Source organism: Lathyrus oleraceus, chromosome 7 (assembly GCF_024323335.1).
Source record: "Lathyrus oleraceus cultivar Zhongwan6 chromosome 7, CAAS_Psat_ZW6_1.0, whole genome shotgun sequence".
NCBI classification, from domain to species: domain Eukaryota; kingdom Viridiplantae; phylum Streptophyta; class Magnoliopsida; order Fabales; family Fabaceae; genus Lathyrus; species Lathyrus oleraceus.
The window spans coordinates 20,929,335-20,952,041 of record NC_066585.1 but is presented as its reverse complement, the minus strand read 5'-3'; the positions used below and the strand labels follow the sequence as shown (position 1 = coordinate 20,952,041).

Below are 22,707 nucleotides of genomic sequence, written 5' to 3'. Positions count from 1 at the left end.
TGGGCTCAAGCTTAGTTGAAACTTGTCATTTCACATAAACCTCGCAACCCCAAATCTTTATGTAAGACATTTGTGGTTTCTTACCACTCCATATCTCATATGGTGTCTTCTCAACCTTTTGGATGGAACACGGTTAAGTGTGTAAGTTGCTGTCAATAGCGCATGTCCCCAAAAGGAGTTTGGAAGATCGGCGTGACTCATCATGGATCGGACCATGTCTAACAGGGTTCGATTTCTTCTCTCAGACACACCATTCCATTGGGGTGTTCCAGGAGGAGTGAGTTGGGATAGGATCCCACACTCTTTCAGATGGTCATCAAACTCTAGGCTTAAATATTCACCACCTCGATCTGATTGAAGTGTTTTAATATTCTTACCTAGTTGGTTTTGTACTTCATTCTTGAATTCCTTGAACTTTTCAAAGGACTCTAATTTGTGTTTCATTAAATACACATAACCATATCTACTGAAATCATCAGTAAATGTGATGAAGTACTGAAAACCTCCTCTGGCTGGAATGTTCAGTGGTCCACATACATCAGTATGTATGAGGGCCAAAAGATCATTAGCTCTTTCACCTTTTCCTGTGAATGGAGATTTTGTCATCTTCCAAGTACTTTGGGCAGTTTCTCTTCCAGTGTCCGGTCTTACCGCAATGGAAGCAGGTGTCTGCCTTTGTTATGCCTCCACTAGGCCTCAAAACAGTAACAGTGGGTCTGGGTTTGGCAACTTCCTTGCCCTTCCCTTTATCACCCTGCCTGGTGGGCCTTTTGTTCTGTCTCTTTCCATTTCCGATCATCAGAATGGACTTCCCTTTTGTCTTCAGATTCTGCTCGACAGTTCTTAACATGGCGAGCAGTTCAGGAAGAGATTTGTCCATATCAATCATATTGAAATTTAGGACAAATTGACTGAAACTATCTGGCAACGATTGCAAGACCAAATCGGTCGCAAGTTCCTTTCCGAGGGGAAAACTCAACCTTTCAAGCTTTTCCATATACCCAATCATCTTGAGCACATGGGGACTTATAGGGGCTCCCTCAGCTAACTTGCCTTAAAAAAGGGTTTTTGAAACTTCAAACCTCTCATGCCTTGCTTGCTCTTGATAGAGCATCTTCATGTGTTCGATCATATCGAACGCTGTCATGTTCTCATGTTGCTTTTGCAACTCTGAGTTCATGACATCCAGCATGAGACAAGCAGTTTCATTGGCATCATCGACATGCTTCTTATAAGCATCTCTTTCTGCCTTAGGTGCAGAACTAGGAGGTTCCTCTTCAGGAACAGGTGTCTCCAAGACATACAGCTTTCTATTATGTTTGAGGACAATCCTCAGGTTTCGGTGTCAATCCAGAAAATTTGTCCCAGACAATTTTTCCTTATCAAGGATTGATCTCAAGATGTTGTTAGAGGTGTTTGCTGTCATGGTTATCTACATAAGGATTAAGAAAATATAAGTATCATTGACATATTTAATTAGGCCTTTAATCAAATATGCTCCCACTATTTTACTCAAAACAAATGACCCTCATCATTTGATTCGGAAAATCCCGTTGGAAGATTTTCTAGTGGGTCGAGATCCATATTTCACTTCGTTCTAAGTCCGCGTAGGCGGATTACACAAAACTAGGTTATTTAGGTAGGAACTCCTTCCAATTGTATCTCATACAACTCTCGAAAATTTCAATTGGGTGAATAACTCCTTATTCCAATCCATCATATGGATTATTCCCAACTCTTGCTTCTAAACATATATAAGAAAATTATAATCAAGTTTGACTCATCGTTTTAGCAGTTGGATATTACAATTATCCCATCGCACCTTAACTAATACAAAACATGCACCTCGCGTAGGCGAAACCTACATATCCGATACCAGTCTTGATGAGTGCTAAAACTTGGAAAGCAAACACATATAATATTATTATAACTTGTTTAGTTAAGTTTGACCCATTGTTTTAACAGTTGGATATTACAATTATCCCATCGCACCTTACTAATATATAGATCATGCACCTCGCGTAGGCGAAACCTACATTATCCATTACTAGTCTTGATGAGTGTTAAAACTTGGAAAGCATAAACTTAATATTTAATTTTGAGGGAATTGCAATTATACTGATCTCACCGACTTGTTTATCATATAAATCGTCTCTCACATGCATTAACATACATTCACATACATTCACATGCATCAACATACATACACAATGAAACAGTTATGGCCCCTAGCGCAATTGTTCTCCCAAGCCAATGAGAGAACCTAAGCTAACCTACAACGATCTAAGCTTCTCCAAGCAAGATCTTCAAGGTTGTCCTCCTTTAATATTGAATTCTTCTCTAAGCTTCACCAAGCAAGATCTTTAAGATTGTCCTCCTTTGATATTGAAATCTTCTCTTTCTTCATAACATTGTCTTCTTCTCTTTCTTCATAACATTACATTCCAGAAGAAACTCGTTTTACATACGAGGGTTTGAGATGAGAAAAGAAGTTACATTAAGAGATCAAAAGGAGAGGCACGACACGCAGGTCGTATTTTAAAACTCAAAACAAAATAAAGGACAACTAAGGCCATAACTGATCATCACAAGGCAATAATAACAAACACATTATTATTATTATTTTTATTTTTAATTCCTTTAATTAATTAAAACCAAATTAAATTTCGGCGACCGATCACACTACGCAGAGTTAGCCGGGGGTTCCGCTGACCGATCAGCGGACGGGGTCAAGGGGCAGCGCCCTTGCGGGGTTGGAGGGGCAGCGCCCCTGTCCAAAATTTTAATGAACAATTCATTTGAAATGGACATTTTTTTGCATCAACACAACCCTTGCGTAGTCAAAACAGAAACCCCACTCTGTGTGTGTGACGACCGTCACAAGGCATGTGATGACCGTCACGTCCTTGTTACGACCGTCACGGGCGTCACGCAGCGTGTTACGACCGTCACGCATCTTGTTACGACCGTTACGCATCTTGTTACGCTCGTCACGAATCCATCTTGTTACGATTGTTACGCTCGTCATACGAGCTTCACGCGGCCAAGATAACAGACTTTGAAACAGTCAACACGCTCGTCACACGAGCTTCACGCAGCCAAAATAACAAACTTTGAAACAGTCAACAGACGTGTTCCAAAAGCCCTAAATTCACAACTCTTTGACTCCTTGACGGCACAACCCTTGCGCCGTCACCAACCCTAATGCGCCAATTTCAGACCATCAAACACACCTCGATTGTTGATTCAGTATGATTGATCAACAGGTCATTGCTTCACCATACTAATGTCGGATTCCGAAGCAAATGACCATTGATCGCTCAAAGGAAAACAATCATTTAGTGTTCGAATGAATGAAACAGAAACAGTATATCACATATACCGTACTTTGCATTAGGATTACTTATATCATATATAAGTTGATCGGTCTCAATTGCGTAACCTATGGACGATCGATGTATCGCTGCTTCACCATACTAATGTCGGATTCCGAAGCATAGTCAACATCAATCATCCAACTTATACACTCATGATGCCAAATTTAATTGCCCGTTTAATTAATTGATTCTTTCTGTCTTTTAATCATATTAATACAGAAATTTAAACAGCTATCCGAGTCATGGTTTCGTAAGTGGCTCTGATACCACTGAAGGAGAATTGCGGTCCAAAACGCAGCGGAAATTAAAAAATTTCTCCTTTAGAGATCCTTACGAATGGTCATGATCAGTGATAGAATATTTACCTCTTTTGACGGTTGAAACCTTTGGTGCAGATCTCTTGTGACGATCAAAACCTTTGATGCAGATCCACGAAGCGATCACGAACGTTGAACGATGACAACGTCTCTACTCAGTCCACACGAACGGGTTCCTTCAATCTCAGTGCTAGCTGGTATGAATGAAGGCTTTGAGTGAGAGAGAGAGAGAGAGAGAGAGAAAACGAAAATAATGCAACCGCAAATTTTTGCTTCTGCACAAGGGTTCTATTTATAGAACCACTTGTGTGGGCTTCAAGCTAAAAGCCCACTTAAGTGTATTTTGGCCCATATCTTATAATATGCCCAAAATCACTTAAGCTCATGGTACCTTACCATATTTCGTATTCTACTCAAGTACATCGTACCTTACGATGCTCTATAACTCACTTAAGGGCACCGTACCTTACGGTATTCCTTAGTTACTCTATCTCTCATCAATCCGTCCTTTGTGTGTGACCCTGTAGGTTTTCGTGACGTTGGCAATTATATTAAATCACGCATTTAACATAATAAACAGTGAGCGGTATCTAGCAACACATCACTGCTACCCAAGACACGAAAATGTCAAGTGATCTGACAATTCCTTTTGTGATAATAATTATGTGTATAATTACCCTTTTGCCCTTATGTCTATATTGAACACAAGGCATAGACCGTGTCATCCTTGTCCAGTTCAATATTGGGCCCATAGACATTTATCCTGTTATGCAGGATGGGCAAATTCCATCTAGGTCACTCATGTCCCTCAGCATGCTTTGTGGAGTACCCATCAACTGCCTTTATGGTTATCCAGTTACGGATAACGTTGGATCAGCAATAAAGCACTCGACTCTACATCTAGGATCCATAGTGGTTTCAGGTCGAAGAGTGGAATACACTATTATCACCATGAGAATAACTTATGACACCTTACATAACTTTCTATATAGTATTCTCATAGCGGGTCAATCCGGTATAAATATTACTCCTAATATTCATACCTATGTTTAAGACTTGATAACTCTTTATCCATGATCCATGAGATGTGATCATCAGTCTACAAACATAATAGTCTTAATGCTTTAATGTTATCCCACTTCACACTAAAGCCCGACTACGGATACTTTAGGAATAATGTCCTTATGTTTAATGTGTTCTCATGATTAAGTCACACTTAATACATTAAACGGACTATCTATTCCAGGGACTTTATTAATCAACCATAATAAAGAGAATGCCTTTTATTATTCGATACAAGTACCAAAATGTATTGGCCTCTAGGGCTTACACCAACACATCACACAAACGAGATCTACAACATTCATATAACAAAAATGAGAAAAGAGAGAGTCGAATTCCACACCTCTTGAAGAGCAGCTTTCAAAATCGTGTGTTCCTGGCCTTGTAATGCTTGGATCTTTCTCTTGCAAGCTTGTGTAGTGTATTGGAGAAGTTCTTGATGCTCAATTGGTCACGAATCAAAAGTTTGAGGAATCCACCATTGTTGATGTTCTTGCTTGGAGCAGCTTCAAGATGCACGGATTCAAATGATTCTTGCTTGAATAATGATCAATGATGATGCTAGATGAAGAATCAAGCACGAATTTATGGAATTGCTTTGAAGAAATGAGAGAAAAATTTGAGAGAAAATTGAGAGCAAAAATTTGAGATCTGAAAAAATGAATTGTGGTTAGGGTTTTTCTGTTATGATTTCACTTATATACTCCTAATTAACCAAACTTAATCATGATTAATCAATTGGTAATTGCAATTAGTGAAAACAAGGTGTTTTGGACAATTTGCAAAAACACCTTATGCATGTGCATGGCAATGAACAGTGCACGTGATGCTGATCCAATTCACTTAAAAAAATCATTTTGGAGCTATTGGCAATTGTAGAATGTTCAAATGAATTACCAATTTTAAACTTTGAAAATTCCCTCCAAAATTCAAGATTTTTGCAAATGTTCATGAAATGAGAATTGATGCAATGTTATGCAAGAATATGAAATTATAGGTCATGACATGAAATTAGCAAAAAGAGCCATGTGATTTGGAGCAATGGTTTGAAAGTTATGCCCTTTTGAAGTTCAATCCACACTTGGCCATGTTTTGATCATAACTCCTTAACCACACATGAGAAATGGATGATCTTGGACTTTTTGGAAAGTTGAGAGCAAGATCTTCAACTTTCATGTTGGACAAAATTTCATTTGAAGCATTCTTGATGATGTAATCTTGAGGAGAAGACCTTTCCATTTTTGGCAATTCCAAATTACAGGTCACTTACTATTTTTGGAAAGTTTTTATCTGACCTCAAATTCTTCATTGTTGATGTTTGAAATGTCAAATGAGACTTGTATGGACATGAATGAGGTCTCTCTAACCATCTCCCACCTTCAAATCCATGATTGAATGCACAGTTGACTTGTGTTGACTTTTCTAGGGTTTCAGTTGACCTGGTTATGCTCAGATGAAATTCAAGCCTCTACCACTTGAAATCTTGATTCAAAATGACATCACAACTCATATGAACTCTTGTGAATGATCATGGTGCCCAAATTCTTCAGAATGGCCACCATCTACAGCTCAATGACTGCCTTGACCTGTAATTGCTTCATCTGCAAGTAACAAGGTTAAATGACATATTTTTGTACTTTTGGTTAGTAAACAAATGAAAAGCAATGATATACATATGCAAAACATGCTTGGTGATCAAGAACCACTCTCAAAAGATGACCCACCCACAGGGAAGGAGGCAAGGTGCACAATGATCCTTGAGGCAATGATATGATATGATATGATGCCATGAGGGATCTTAGGGACAAAATTGGGGTCTTACAGCTATGTCTAGTGATCGTTATAATTTTGATTAATTTGGATTAGCCACAACATCCTTAAATTAATTGAGATTATTTTCTTAAAGTTTTGAGATCACATAAGTTATTAGACATAAAATTGTAATTAATTATACGTGGTATAATGAATTTTATCCTACAAGAATTTTTATTATATTTGTATGATTAATTAGGATAAAATGTCAAAATATTTTCATAACTTGCCCACAGGAATTATGAATTGGTACATAATTTGATAGTTTTATCATAAAGTATTAATTTTGGATAGAAAAACAAAAATATATCATGCATGTAAAGTGTGAGGTTTGAAAAATCTATCGCAATTTTTTTTTTAATCTTATTACATTAAAATTTAGCCCACAGGTAATTTTTATGTTGCAAGATTTATTTTATCGTATGTTTATATTGATAATACATACAATTTGGATAATATTTATGCCTCAAATTTTGACATCAATTTTGTTTATCGTATGTATGTGGAAGGAAAGAATTCTCCTCCATCTAGGATGGATGAACATAGATTATGCTATTAGGATAGACAAACCACCTGCAATTACAGATGAAAGTACTCCAGCTGCAATCGCACTATATGAGCGGTGGGAGAGATCCAACCGGCTCAGTGTGATGTTCATTAAGAATAAGGTCACAGGTGGAATACGTGGTTCTGTCGATCAGCATGAGAATGTCTGTGATTTGCTGAAAGCCATTGACGACCAATTCATCACTTCTGAAAAGGCTTAGGCAAGCACATTAATTATGAAATTTTCCTCCTACCGACTCACCAGTGTGAAAAGTGTGCGTGAGCACATAATGAAAATGCGTGACATTTCAACTCAACTTAAGAAACTTGAGGTTGATATGTCTGACTCCTTCCTGATGCACTATATTCTGAACTCTCTTCCGTCTAAGTATGGACCTTTCAAGATCTCCTACAATACACATAAAAACAAATGGTCAATCAATGAATTAATGACCATGTGTGTTCAGGAAGAAGAAAGGCTTGTAATGGAACAGAGTGAGAGTGCATTGCTGACAAGCACTCGCGGGAAGAACAAAGCTTTCAAAACTGACAAGTCACAAGCCAATCAGAAAGGGAAATTCAAAATACTACCGCAAGGTGATATCAAGAAAGAAGCAAAGTGTTACTTTTGTAAAAAAGGGAGGACACATGAAGAAGGAATGCCCTGGATTCAAAGAATGGCTTGAGAAGAAAGGGTATGCAAAACCTAAGGAAGTCAGTGGGAAGTGAGCGGTCTGTCCTATCAGGAAGCAGGATGGGCTCACATGTGGAAGCTATTGGAACTTGCAATTTAATTTTGAATAATGGTATTGTTTTGAAACTAGAAAGGACCTTTTATGTACCAAGTTTCTCACGAAACTTGATTTCAGTTTCTAGACTTGTAACTTTTGGACATTCCTTTAATTTTAAAGACACCTTGTTTGAATTATTTTATAATTCGGAATGTGTTGGGAATGGTATATTGTTTGATGGTCTTTATCGTATTAATTTTCAAATCGAATCCATTTATAGTTCAATGCATGTTCAAACTGGCACTAAGCGGTGTAATATTAATGAGAATTCTTCTATGTTATGGCATCAGAGATTAGGACATATCTCCATAGAGAGAATTAAAAGGTTAGTAAAAGTTGGGGTACTTAATACTCTAGATTTTGCTGACTTTGAAACTTGTGTTGACTGCATTAAGGGAAAGCAAACCAACATGTCTAAGAAAGGTGCCAATAGAAGTTCAAGTATATTAGAAATAATTCATACATACATATGCTGTCCTGATATGGATGCACATGGTCAAAAATATTTCATCACTTTCATAGATGATTACTCACGATATATGAATATTTATTTGCTTAACAATAAATATGAAGCATTGGATGCCTTCAAAGTATTTAAGGCTGAAGTTGAGAACCAGTGTGGAAAACAAATAAAGATAGTAAGATCATATCAGGGTGGTGAATACTATGGTAAATACACTGAGAGTGGACAAGCACCTGGTCCATTTGCTAAGTTTCTTCAAGAACATGGGATTGTTGCCCAATACACCATGCCCGGTTCTCCGAACCAAAATGGTGTTGCAGAAAGAAGAAACCGAACATTATTGAACATGGTACGGAGTATGTTTAGCAACTCTAATCTTCCTAAATCATTGTGGAATGAAGCACTAAAGACGGTTGTGTATATTCTAAATCGGGTTCCATCCAAGGCTGTCCCAAAGACATCATTTGAGTTATTTAAAGGATGGAAGCCGAGTTTACGACATATGCGCGTTTGGGGATGTCCGTCTGAGGTGAGGATTTATAACCCACAAGAAAAGAAACTAGATCTGAGGACCATTAGTGGTTATTTCATTGGATATGCCGAAAGGTCTAAAGGTTATAGATTTTATTGTCCATCTCATACAACTAGGACTGTGGAGTCAAGAAATGCAAAGTTTCTTGAAAATCATTTGACTAGTGGGAGCGATCAAATCAAAAATTCAATTTCTGTGCATGATCATATAGAGTATGAACCTTCCACTTCAAGTAATAAATTGGTTACTATTTACAACATCCCTCAAGTTCAAATGGATGTTAATCAACCAATCATCGAGACTCCACAAGCTACTGATGATCCAATAAATCAAGTTGGTCATCAAGATGATGAACAATTAGTTGAACAACAAGATCCACAAGAAAATGTTGATCAAACATTAAGAAGATCTACTAGGACAAGAAAATCAGCTATTCCTAATGATTACATTGTGTATCTACAAGAATCTAACTATAATGTTGGGGCTGAGAATGATCCTGAGAGCTTTAGACAAGCCATGAGTTGCAAATAGTCAAATTTGTGGTATGATGCCATGAATGATGAAATGAATTCCATGAAAAACAACGACGTATGGGATCTTGTAGAGTTACCTAATGGTGCAAAGGCCATTGGTTGTAAATGGGTCTTTAAAACCAAGAAAGATTCATTAGGCAACATTGAGAGATACAAGGCCAGACTCGTTGCTAAGGGATTTACTCAAAAGGAGGGAATCGATTACACTGATACCTTTTCTCTTGTATCTAAGAATGATTCTCTTCGTGTCATCTTGGCATTAGTTTCACATTTTGACCTTGAGTTGCATCAAATGGATGTGAAAATAGCCTTTCTTAATGGTGATTTAGAGGATGAGGTTTATATGAAACAACCTGAAGGTTTCTCTTCTAATAGTGGTGAGCATTTGGCTTGCAAGCTTAACAAATCCATATATGGTTTAAAACAAGCCTCTCGTCAATGGTATCTTAAATTCCATGAAACGATATCTTCATTTGGATTTATTGAAAAACCCATGGATCAATGTATATACCAGAAGGTCAGTAGGAGTAAAATTTGTTTTCTCATTTTTTATGTGGATGACATACTACTTGCAACCAATGATAAAGGTTTTCTACATGAGGTGAAACAATTCCTCTCTAAAAAATTTGATATGAAGGATATGGGTGAGGCATCTTATGTCATTGGCATTAAGATCCACAGAGATAGACTTCAAGGAATTTTGGGTCTATCACAAGAAACCTACATCAATAAAGTTTTAGAGTGATTTAGAATGAAAGATTGTTCACCAAGTGTTGCACCCATTATCAAGGGCGATAGATTTAATTTGAACCAATGCCCTAAGAATGATTTTGAGCGGGAACAAATGAAGAACATTCCATATGCTTCTGTTGTTGGAAGTCTTATGTATGCTCAAGTATGCACAAGGCCCGACATTGCATTTACTGTTGGAATCTTAGGAAGATATCAGAGTAATCCAGGTATGGATCACTGGAAAGTTGCAAAGAAGGTGTTGAGATATCTTAAAGGAACAAAAGATTACATGGCAATGTATAGGCAGACATACAATCTTGATGTGATCGGCTATTCAGACTCCGACTTTGCTGGTTGTGTTGATTCTCACAAATCAACATCAGGATATATTTTTATGATGGCTGATAGAGCTATTTCATGGAGAAGTACTAAGCAAACCTTGGTTGCTACTTTTACTATGGAAGCCGAGTTTGTATCCTGTTTTGAGGCTACTTCTCATGGTGTATGGCTTAAGAGTTTTATTTCTGGGCTTAGAATCATGGATTCTATTTCTAAACCTCTGAAGATTTTTTGTGATAATTCAACAGCTATCTTTATGGCTAAGAACAATAAAAGTGGAAGTCGAAGCAAGCATATCGACATAAAGTATTTATCAATTAGAGAAAGAGTTAAAGATAAAATAGTAGTTATTAATCACATTAGTACTGATTTAATGATCGCTGATCCTTTGACTAAGGGCATGCCACCAATAAAATTTAAGGATCATGTAGAGAACATGGGACTTGGGTCCTCCTTATGATTGTATACATACAGTTTATTAATAAAACTCTTATATTGTGATGTTTTCTCATTTTCATGCGCACATCCGTTTGAGAAAATATGTTACATCTGGACCAAGAGTAAACATTGGTTTATTCATCAAGTTAGTTACCACATTACAGATATATACTTGAAAATAGACATGTTGTAATACATAGATGAGACTACTCGCTTTAAGAGGGACTATCTCTATGATTCACATATTTATTTCTTGAGTAAGTTTTCCATGACTCATTTATGCCAATAATCAATTCTATGGACCAAGTGGGAGAATGTAACGGTTTCTTATTTTTATTATAATAATTATTAATAATAAAAAACCAATTTTAATATGGTCCATAGTTTTGGGATTTTGGTTCTGAAAAGGGTATGATTTATTTTGGTTTTAATATAAATTGGTATGACCATTTAATTGGATGATAATGAGTTTTAATGGCTTTAAATTCTTGATGGTAGAATCAAGCCTATAAATAGTCTTTGGTCCCTAAAGCTTTCTCTCATCAGAAAAGAAATACACCATCTATATTGAGAGAGCAAGAGCTTGGAAGAATCAAAGGCAGTGCACTCACTACACTGCAATAATGGCTGGAGGTAAAACCTCTAATTCTATTTCCGCATTTTGTTTTATTGATCTTGTTATTCTTTTGTTATCAGGAATATAGGATCAATATATATATATATACTATTCTTACAGTTACCTCATGATTAACACCGTATTCGGCACAAAATGCTTAAAATATCTTGGATGTGTATTTGCCACCTTCATCTGTTCGTAGCACCTTGATCTTCTTTTCACTTTGGTTTTCGACAAGCATCTTGAATCTCTTAAAGATTTTGAATACTTCGTCCTTTTTCTTGATCACATAGATCCACATCTTTCGACTAAACTCATCGACAAACGAAACAAAATACTTGTTTCCACCAATGGTATACTCCTTAAAAGAACCACATACGTCTGAATGTACAACTTCGAGTATGCAGGAGGATCTCATTGGCATAGTTGAAACAAAAGACTTCCTGGACTGCTTCCCGACTAGACAACCTTCACAGAGTTTATCGAGCATCTCAAGACTTGGTATAACAATTACCATATCTTGAGTGACCAGTTGATTGAGCGACCTAAAATTTAGATGGCCAAACCTCAAATGCCACAACCAACTATTCTCATGCGCCTCCAACAAACCAACCAAATCTTCCAGTTTTAGGGTTTCAAGATTGTTTGATTCTTGAATAGCCACGATAATGTGATCAAAGTGGGAGGTCAATATACGCATTACCTTATCAGCTATCATCTTATCAGTTAAGGTTTCACCATAACCCTTCATGAGATGGACGAGTTTTTGCACCTTTGACATATAGCCTGCAATCTTTTTGTCTTCTCCCATCGATAATAATTTATATTATTGCCGCAGAGTTTTCAACTTAACAACCTCGCCTCCTTCGTACTACTTAAAAAGAATATGCCACGCCTCTTTCTCTGATTCAGCGTGAGCGATTTTGTCAAAATTAGTCGCATCAACTGTCGATTGGATGTAAAACGCCGCCTTACAATCCTTCTTCTTAACATCCTTGTGAGAGGTTCTCCGTGTGTCGCTTAAATCTTCACCAATCGCAGAAACATAACTAGTAACCACTTCTAGGGTTTCATGAAAGTCAAATAGAGATTGCATCTATTTTTTCCATCAAAGTCAATTCTTGTCGTCAAGAGTTGGAAGGGAGTTTGGTAAATTTCTGTTACCAGTCATCTTTGCAACGATTGATCAACAATAACCCACGATCCCAGAAACACGATCTCTGACGTGTGATTCTTGAAAACACGATCAAGAATCTAACCAGCTCTAGATACAAATTTGTTAGTGCTTGAGGCACTTTTAGTGAGGAGAGAAATAAAGAATAAGAATTATATTATTGAATTGAATGATAATATTGAATTATAAAGTGTTCATTTATATACACCTAAGTGGCTTGAATATTAAGTAAAATAACAAATTAAGTAACAAACCCTAAAATCTAATTAGCTTTGGGTTTGGACCACACAACCCAACTTGAATTATATATAATATCTCAACATGATCGACATTAAAATTAGGATTTTCATATGTGAAATAATGAGTAGCTTGTGAAATATTATTTTTATTTTCCTTGTTATAAGATGTGTTACATAGGGTGTGTATATATACAATGTATTAAAAAATAGAATTTCACATATATGCTCGAATTTATATAAATATGTAACTTTACGGTTCTGAAATTGATTGATATAATAATTAATATCAAATATCTATAAGATTCAAATTTTACAATTTCAAAAACTAAATATTAAATTCTAATATTTTGTAATGATTATATGAAAAATATCATGAGACAAATTGATTTTGGAATAATACAATTTTTTTCCTTCTTAGTATGACAAATTAAAAGATATGTACCATTGTATCCATAATATATTAAAAAAAAGAGCCACCAATTCTATCACAAGGTTGTCATGAAAGCTATTTTTATGAAGACCATATATATGTAATTTGTTTTTAATAAATGCGATGTGAGTCATGACACAAGTAATATAAGAGAGTGTTTCTATTTTCATTTCTACACCGAGAGTCCTAAAAAAATATATGCATTGATTACATAATATTTCTAATTTTTACTAAGATTTAAATCTTAAAAATATGTACATTTATAGTAAAAAATTATAAAAATATTATAATTAGTTCATAAAAGTAATTATTAGTTTATAAAAGTTAAATCATAATTTTTATGATATATTTGTTGAAACATTGAGTAGAGATAAATTAGGGGAATTGAGTAGAGCTTTACTAGTTTGAGTGTTCAAAGAATTGAAAGATCATTTGAAATGTGTCTATAAGATTTGGAGTTTAGTAGAGGATGAATAAAATTTTATTTTGAACAATCACGTACTATATTTGATAACAACGAAAACTTCCAATTTTCTCTCTCTTGAAACCTAAGTGTGATGCAATTATTAATGTTGATGTTGTTGGCTCGATTAATAATGATATTTTATTAATTAATTAATCTTTTTTTCTTAATCTAAGAGGATATAGGTGGTTGTGGTTTCTTACTTTACATATCATTAATGATAATGATGATTTTATTTTATACACCTTATAATGATGATTTTGAATAGGACAAAGATAATATTAAAATGACACATTTAATAAAAGAATTTTAAGAAGCTAATTGCTTACGTTATTTTATTTTTGTGAGTAAATATAACTAACATTTAACAGTTAAGTATTGTTTTTTTTATAAAATATATTATATTATTATCTCTTACAATTATTCATAAAGATTATTTGAAAAAATAAATATTTCGGCAAAATCATTACAATAAGTTTGATGAAATGAAAAATTGATGATTTTTTATATGACAATCGTGAAAAAATATTTTAAACTAAAAATAAAAATTAAATATTTATTAATTATGATTAATTAATTATGTAAAATATTTTTATAATATTCCATGATTATTAATAAAAGAATTAAATATGTTTTTCATTCTTAAGTAATCTAAAATACAATTTTAATAGAAGCTGATGTAACACACCACATCACTTAAAGTTAATATTATATTTTACTGGAAAAAAAACGTGTTAGAATGTGGGGTTATAAACCTCCATAAATTAACAATTTCATATTACTAACGTTGATTGACAACATTATCTTAAGATTGTTCAAGAATGTTGTGTTTCATTTCTAAAGGAGCACTTACAGTGTTAATAGATTGGTCTGAAACACCTCTTACAACTTACTACCACAATTTCAAAGCTATTGACTATTCCAACTCATTATCTGCTTCTACATTGCAAAGAAATGATCTTGATGTGTATGTTGAAGGGTAGTTCAATATTTTAGTATTTCGCATATGTGACGTTATTGTTTGTGTATATATAAATGAGTAGTATGCTTAACCATTAAGTATTGTAACACGATATACGCAAAAGTAGTTAAGTAATAATTCTCTGTGTAACTGTTAGTTTAATTATAGTGGAAGTTTGTTAGAGTTTATTATTCTCTCTAATCTCTTTCTTCCTCAATCTTCATCTGCTTCATCTTGTGCACCAACAATTGGTATATAAAGCTCAGTTCATATCCACATAGAAACATAGGGAAACACGAGTGAACAGTGAGGTGTTGTGTGGTTGATTTTGTTTCTTGAATTCGTGTTGAATTTCTAAATCAGAATCGTAACAAAATCACATTTCTTGATTTTGCGGGATTGGAAAACATTAGTGTTTGGTGAGATCATAGTGATTTGCACAAAGTTGAAGATGAACGAAAATGATAATATGAGTACTAAGCTTCTAGTGTTCGATGGAAAGAACTATAATCAGTGGATGATTCAGATGCGTGTGTTGTTTGACGCTTAGGATGTTCTTGATCTCGTTAACGACTGTTACGTTCTGGTTACACTTCCAGAAAATGCAACGGATGTGCAGAGGAATTCCCAACGTGATCTGATGAAGAAGGATCAAAAGGCGTTGTTCTATATCCATCAGTGTGCGAATGAGAACATGTTTGAGAAAATCACTGATTCGACGACAACGAAGATTGTGTGGGACATACTGGTACGATGCTACGACAATGATACATCAGTGAAGAAGGTAAAACTTCAATCTCTACGTAAGCAATATGAGAATATCAACATGAAAAACAATGAGAAGGTACCTGACTACATCTCTAGAGTGATTCTGATCACAAATGATGTGAAGTCGTGTGGAGAAACTCTCTCTAAAAAAGTATCATTGAGAAGGTAATTAGATCTCTTACTCCTTAGTTTGATTACATTGTGGTAGCAATTGAACATTCTAAGGATCTTAGCACCATGAGAATTGAAGAGATGCAAAGCAGTCTAGAGGCACAATAGTTGCGTCTGACTGAGAGAAACTTTGAAATGGAGGTAGAGCAGCAGACTCTGAAAACAACTTCTAGTATAAAAATATCAGAAGCAGTTTTGGTCAGAAGTCAGGAAGAGATCTTATGATGTTCAAAAGTCTGAAACCTCAACTTCTAGAAGACAGAAGAGTGCTCATAAGGGGAAGGAGAAGTATGACAAGAGGAAAGTTCAGTGATACTGTTGTAAGAAGTTTGGAAACTTCGCTGCTAATTGTTGGTCAAACAAGGAAAGGAAGTCAGAAGAAGCAAACGTAGCCAGAGGAGATTCTGATGATAAATTTGTGCTATTAGATGCTATAACTTTCAAGCAGTTAGTTAACTCTTTGAGGTATTTGTGTAATACTAGACCTACTATTTTCTATGCAGTTGGAATGGTTAGTAGGTTCATGAGTAAACTGAAGTGGTCTCATTACGAAGCTGCTATAAGAATTCTAAGGTATATTAAAGAGACTCTGAAGTATGGAGTTTTATTTCCTTCTAGAAAAAAAGACTAATTCAACGCTGATGTTTTACTCAAACTGTGATTGGTGTGGAGACAGAGTTGACAGAAGAAGTACTTTTGGATATTTATTTAAGTATCTAGGGGGTCCTATTTCTTGGTGTTCCAAGAAGCAACCAGTTGTTTCTTTGTCAAATATGAAGCTTAATATATTGCAGGTGTTGTGGCGCATGTTAATCTATTTGGATTTTGAATTTAACGTAGGATCTAAAGATCAAGGTAAACAAGCCTCTGGAGCTGACGATTGATAACAAGTGTGCAATCAATCTTGCTAAGAAACCAATATTGCAAGTATATTGAGACTAAGTATCACTTTCTGAGAAGTCAGGTTCAAAATGGAGCGTTAGAAGTTATGCACTGTAGCACTCAAAAGTAGCTGACAGATGTTTTGACGAAAGCGACAAAGACTGATCAATTTCTTCAATTGAGGGATAAAATTTGTGTTATTAGTTTTGATTAGTTAAATTCTGAATTAAGGGATGATGTTGAAGGGTAACTTAGTATTTTAGTATTTCGCTACGTGGAATTATTGTTTGTTTATATATAAGTGAGTAGTGTAACACCCTTCTAAAATACCCCAATGTTTAATAATAAAATAACAACAATTAAATCATACATATCAGAGTAATCATACATCTCAAGGGTGTCACATAACAACTTCTTCACAAAAGTCAACGTAAAATCAGTCATGCTCAATTTTATTCAACATAAATCTTCTTTAACAATACGCAGCGGATAAATATTTCAACATCTGTAATTCATCAAAATTAACATTTATTCAACAATTCAAACATCCCGTCCCGATGTTACATCTATCAGAGCATGACCCTCTAACCACACTAGACTTCAAGCACTAACTTCTATTCGACTCACTGCTCGTTACCTGAAAAATATAGCTGTAAGGGTGAGTTCCTCAATCGATATAACAAATATTATAATTTATCATGTTATGTTAAGTAATTCTACACGTTAATCACCCTAATTATATCCTGCAGTCATTTACGGCATATCAACTAAAATATCGTGCTCAATCACAACGTCAATACAACTCCATAACAACATACAATGCAACTCAATAACAACATAAAATGCAACTCAATGAGACTCGACTCTTCATGCATGTGGTACCATTTGGAGTAAAACTCCCAACTTAAAATCATTGCCAGTTTAGTGGGCATCAAGGCATAAGCCTTCAACTTTCAACTTAAAATTTTGCCAATCCAGGCCAACGTGGTGTGAGCAAAAGCCCCATATTTTTGCCAATCCAGGCCAACGTGGTGTGAGACAAAGCTCCGACTTAATGCATATGAATGTATATGGCATGTACGACTTGCAACTTTAACAACATAATAGCAACAGCAACACAACAGCTTTTTCAACAACAACAACTTAAAATCAACGTTGGCTCATCAGCCTACTACTCAGTATTTTCAACGAAACAACTTATATTCAACTTTGGCTCATCAGCCTACAACTCAGAGTTTTCAATAAAACAACTTATCACATATTTGCATCAACATTTCACAACATAAAACCCAACAAATTATTCCTCACGATTAACTACAATGGTTCAATCACCAATCACATTTACAACATAGAAAGATTAACTATTTTCCACTCTGCAAAGACTCTGCTCAACTGGAGGGAGTCGGCGCAAAGACCCCTTGCGTCGACGCATACAGTCGACGCTTAGCTCACTGGTCGGCGCAAAACTACCATGCGTCGACGCATGCAGTCAGCGCATGCCTCACGGGTCAGCGCACGCCGACCCTATGGTCGACCGCTCGCGCGCAGACTCAGATTTTTCTGAGTTTTCCAGGGTTCCGTTAGCTTACGTTTCACAGGTTTTCCGGCCGTTTCCTCAACTACAACCATCTCTAAACAGAACCATTCGTCCGGTAAATTGGTAGCGCCGATTCAAGTTTTTAATTGGGATTCGTACCCTGGTCTAACATTTTCGACTCACACAACTATCAATTCAATTTACAGTTTTTAACACGGTTTATTCAACGTCAATTTCAGCATATACAGTTCCAATTAGGGTTAAAATCAACGGCTTCTCACTACCCATGACATGTTATTCTATAATACCCATTAAACGACGATAAACCCCCCTTACCTGAGATAATCCGGCAATTCTCGAAGCTTTAGTTTTTCCGTTCTTCAACCGCTGCTCTACAGCTCTTTGCCCTTTTCCTCTTCTCTGCAGCTTCTCTGAGTTTCACGTGAAAACTCTTCTGTTCCAAAAATATGAAACCCTTTTCTTTATTCCCACATATATATATATATTCCAATTATTATTATTCCAAAATAATAATAATAATAAAATCCAAAATTCCAATTATTTAATTAAATTAATCATTTACTTATTAATTTAAATTAAATAAGTGTCTTATTTCTCTTGGGGTGTTACAACTCTCCCCCACTAAAAGAGTTTTCGTCCTCGAAAACATACCTCAAGCAAATAACTCTGGATAGGACTCTTTCATCTGACTCTCCAGCTCCCAAGTCACATTGCCACCTGCTGGTCCTCCCCAAGCTACCTTCACTAAGGCAATCTCTTTACCCCGCAACTGCTTCAACTCTCGATCCTCAATCCTCATAGGCGATGTTTCAACAGTCAGGTTATCTCTCACCTGTACATCATCTACTTGGATCACATGCGACGGATCATGAATATACCTCCTCAACTGAGACACATGAAAAACCTCATGCAAATTCGCAAGTGACGGCGGTAAAGCGATACGATAGGCTACTTCTCCTATCCTCTCCAAAATCTGATAAGGACCAATAAATCGCGGTGTCAACTTCTTCGACTTCAAAGCTCGACCAACACCAGTTATCGGAGTGACACGAAGAAACACATGATCCCCCTCTTGGAACTTAAGTGACTTCCTCCTCTTATCATGATAACTCTTCTGACGACTCTGAGCAATTCTCATCTTCTCCTGAATCATCTTAATCTTTTCCGTAGTTTGTTGAACAATCTCCGGTCCAACCACAGCACTCTCACCGGACTCATACCAACATAACGGTGTCCGACATCTCCTACCATACAAAGCTTCAAACGGTGCCATACCAATACTCGAATGAAAACTATTGTTATAGGTAAACTCAATCAAAGGCAAATAACAATCCCAAGCACCTCCCTTTTCAAAACACAAGCTCTCAAAAGATCCTCTAATGACTGAATCGTCCTCTCAGTCTGACCATCAGTCTGCGGATGATATGCAGAACTCAATCTCAGCTTAGTTCCCAAAGCCTTCTGCAAACCTTCCCAGAATTTCGATGTAAATCTAGGATCTCTGTCTGAAACAATACTAGACGGAATACCATGCAAACTTACAATCTTCTCAATATACAACTCAGCTAGTCTTTCTAACGGATAATCCATTCTGATCGGAATAAAATGAGCCGATTTCGTCAATCTATCAACAATCACCCAAATGGCTTCAAAATTCTTACTTGTCCTCGGTAACCCAGAAACAAAATCCATACTGATACTATCCCATTTCCACTCTGGAATCGCCAACGGTTGCATTAGCCCAGACGGCTTCTGATGCTCAATCTTTGACTTCTGACAAGTCAAACAAGAATAAACGAAACTCGCGATATCTCTCTTCATTCCCGGCCACCAAAATAACTTCTTTAAATCATGATACATCTTCGTAGCTCCAGGATGAATACTCAACCCACTACGATGTCCTTCTTCAAGAATACTCTTCTTAAGTTCAGTAACATCCGGAACACACACCCGACTACCAAATTTCAAAATACCATTCTCATCAATTCTGAATTCGCCACCTTGACCTTGATTCACTAGAGTCAACTTATCAACCAAAAGCATATCAGATTTCTGACCCTCTCTGATCTCCTCCAGAATACCACTTGTTAATTTCAACATTCCCAATTTAACACTATTGTGAGTACTCTCACACACCAAACTCAAATCTCTAAACTGCTCAATTAAATCCAATTCCTTAACCATTAACATAGACATATGTAATGATTTCCGACTCAATGCATCAGCCACTACGTTTGCTTTACCCGGATGGTAATTCAAACCAAAGTCATAATCCTTCAGAAACTCTAACCATCTCCTCTGTCTCATATTCAGCTCTTTCTGATCAAACAAATACTTCAAACTTTTATGGTCACTGAAAACTTCAAATCTTGACCCATACAAGTAATGTCTCCATAACTTCAGAACAAACACCACAGCCGCCAACTCTAAATCGTGCGTCGGATAATTCCTCTCATGAATCCTCAGCTGTCTTGAAGCATAAGCTATAACCTGCTTATTCTGCATCAACACGCCACCCAAACCCAACAATGAAGCATCACAGTAAACTTCAAATGGTTCCGACGAACTCGGTAATGTCAGAATAGGAGCAGTAGTTAACCTTCTCTTTAACTCGTGGAAACCTTCTTTCTTCTTAACCAATAGCACTGGCGCACCCCACGGTGACACACTCGGACGAATAAATTTCTTATCCAACAGATCTTCCAACTGACTCTTCAATTCAGTTAACTCAACAGTAGACATACGGTACGGAGCCATCGATATCGGTCTAGTACCAGGTACCAAATCAATCGAGAACTCCACTTCGCGTTCTGGTGGTAATTCATTCACCTCTTCAGGAAACACATCAGGAAAATCACGCACCACGGCTAGATCACAAATCACCATCTTATCCTTGGCCTCTAAAGTTGCTAACAGCATAAACAACTCTGCCCCATCAGCTACTTCTTCATTCACCTGCCTTGCTGATAGAAACAAACTCTTTCCTTCCTCAATCTCAGGAAAGACTACCGTCTTATCAAAACAATTGATAGAAACTCGGTTAAACACCAACCAGTTCATACCCATAATAACATCAATCTGCACTAGTGGAAGACACACTAGGTCCATCCCAAAGTCTCTACCAAAAATACTCAAAGGACAATTTAAACAAACCGAAGTAGTAGTCACTGAACCCTTCGCAGGAGTATCAATTACCATACTTCCAAACATCTCAGATATCCCTAACTTAAGTTTCACAGCACAATCCAAAGATATAAAGGAATGAGTCGCACCTGTGTCAATAATAGCTACAAGAGGAAAGCCATTAATATAACACGTACCTCGGATCAAACGATCATCTGCAGAAGTCTCAGAACCCGATAAAGCAAAGACCTTGCCTCCTGACTGATTCCCTTTCTTCGGCTTCTGACACTGACTTCCAATATGCCCTTCTTCTCCGCAATTAAAACAAATCACTTCCTTGTGCTTGCAATCAGCTATTGCATGCCCAGTCTTACCACAGCGAAAACACCTCTTCACTTCAGCAGTACATACATTACTCTTATGACCAGCCTGACCACATTTGAAGCAAACTATACCAGTAGGAGCACCTCCCCTACTAGTCCTCTGAGCCGGAGCAGCTACTTGCTTCCCTTTTCCAACTGGAACATCATACGGCTTGCCACGGTTTTGATGTTGCTTGCCTCTGCGATCACTGACAATCTTGTAATGAGCATTATTGTCCTCTTCAAATATCCTGCAGCTATCAACCAACTCAGTAAAAATGCGTATCTTCTGATACCCAACAGCCTTCTTAATTTCAGAGCGCAATCCGTTTTCAAACTTGATGCACTTTGAAAATTCAGCACCCGCACCAGTGTAATGAGGATAAAATTTGGACAGCTCCACAAATTTCGCAGCATAATCGGTGACAGACATGTTTCCTTGCTTCAGCTCAAGGAATTCAATTTCCTTCTTACCACGGACATCTTCCGGATAATACTTTCTCAGAAATTCCCTACGGAATACATCCCAAGTAATGTCTTCACCTGCCACGGTCAACTTCTCGTGAGTCTCTAGCCACCAGTCATCAGCTTCGACTGCTAGCATGTGAGTACCATACCGAACCTTCTGAGCTGGAGTGCAATCCATAACACGGAAGATTCTCTCAATCTCTTTCAACCATCCCAAAGCTGCATCTGGATCATGCTTCCCTTTAAACACCGGCGGATTCTCTCTCTGAAAAGTCGCCAAGCTACGTGATCCAGCATCTCCACCAGCATTTGGCAAGTTCTGCACAGCTTGTGCCATTGCTTGCATTGCGGCAGCCATTGCAGCGTCATTCCTTCCAGCCATTTCAACTTATCAATACAACACAACTTAAAGTTAGGTTGGTAACAATACACAATTGTTAGACAAAACGACACGACAACTGGCCGGACGGACCGACCTGCTCTGATACCACTAATGTAACACCCTTCTAAAATACCCCAATGTTTAATAATAAAATAACAACAATTAAAT

At 36.7% G+C, this 22,707-nt stretch overlaps 1 protein-coding gene across 1 annotated transcript; it reads left to right on the top strand.

Moving 5' to 3' along the window:
* Window positions 1-10,184: 10,184 nt before the first annotated feature.
* On the top strand, window positions 10,185-10,964 carry LOC127101778 (secreted RxLR effector protein 161-like). The gene has a single exon (XM_051039222.1). It carries the CDS (start codon window positions 10,185-10,187, stop codon window positions 10,962-10,964), a length of 780 nt encoding a protein of 259 aa, XP_050895179.1.
* Window positions 10,965-22,707: the final 11,743 nt, after the last annotated feature.

Bases quoted from the DNA above. Each gene is read 5' to 3' on its own strand.
- LOC127101778 (XM_051039222.1), top strand. From the start codon at position 10,185: ATGAAAGATTGTTCACCAAGTGTTGCACCCATTATCAAGGGCGATAGA.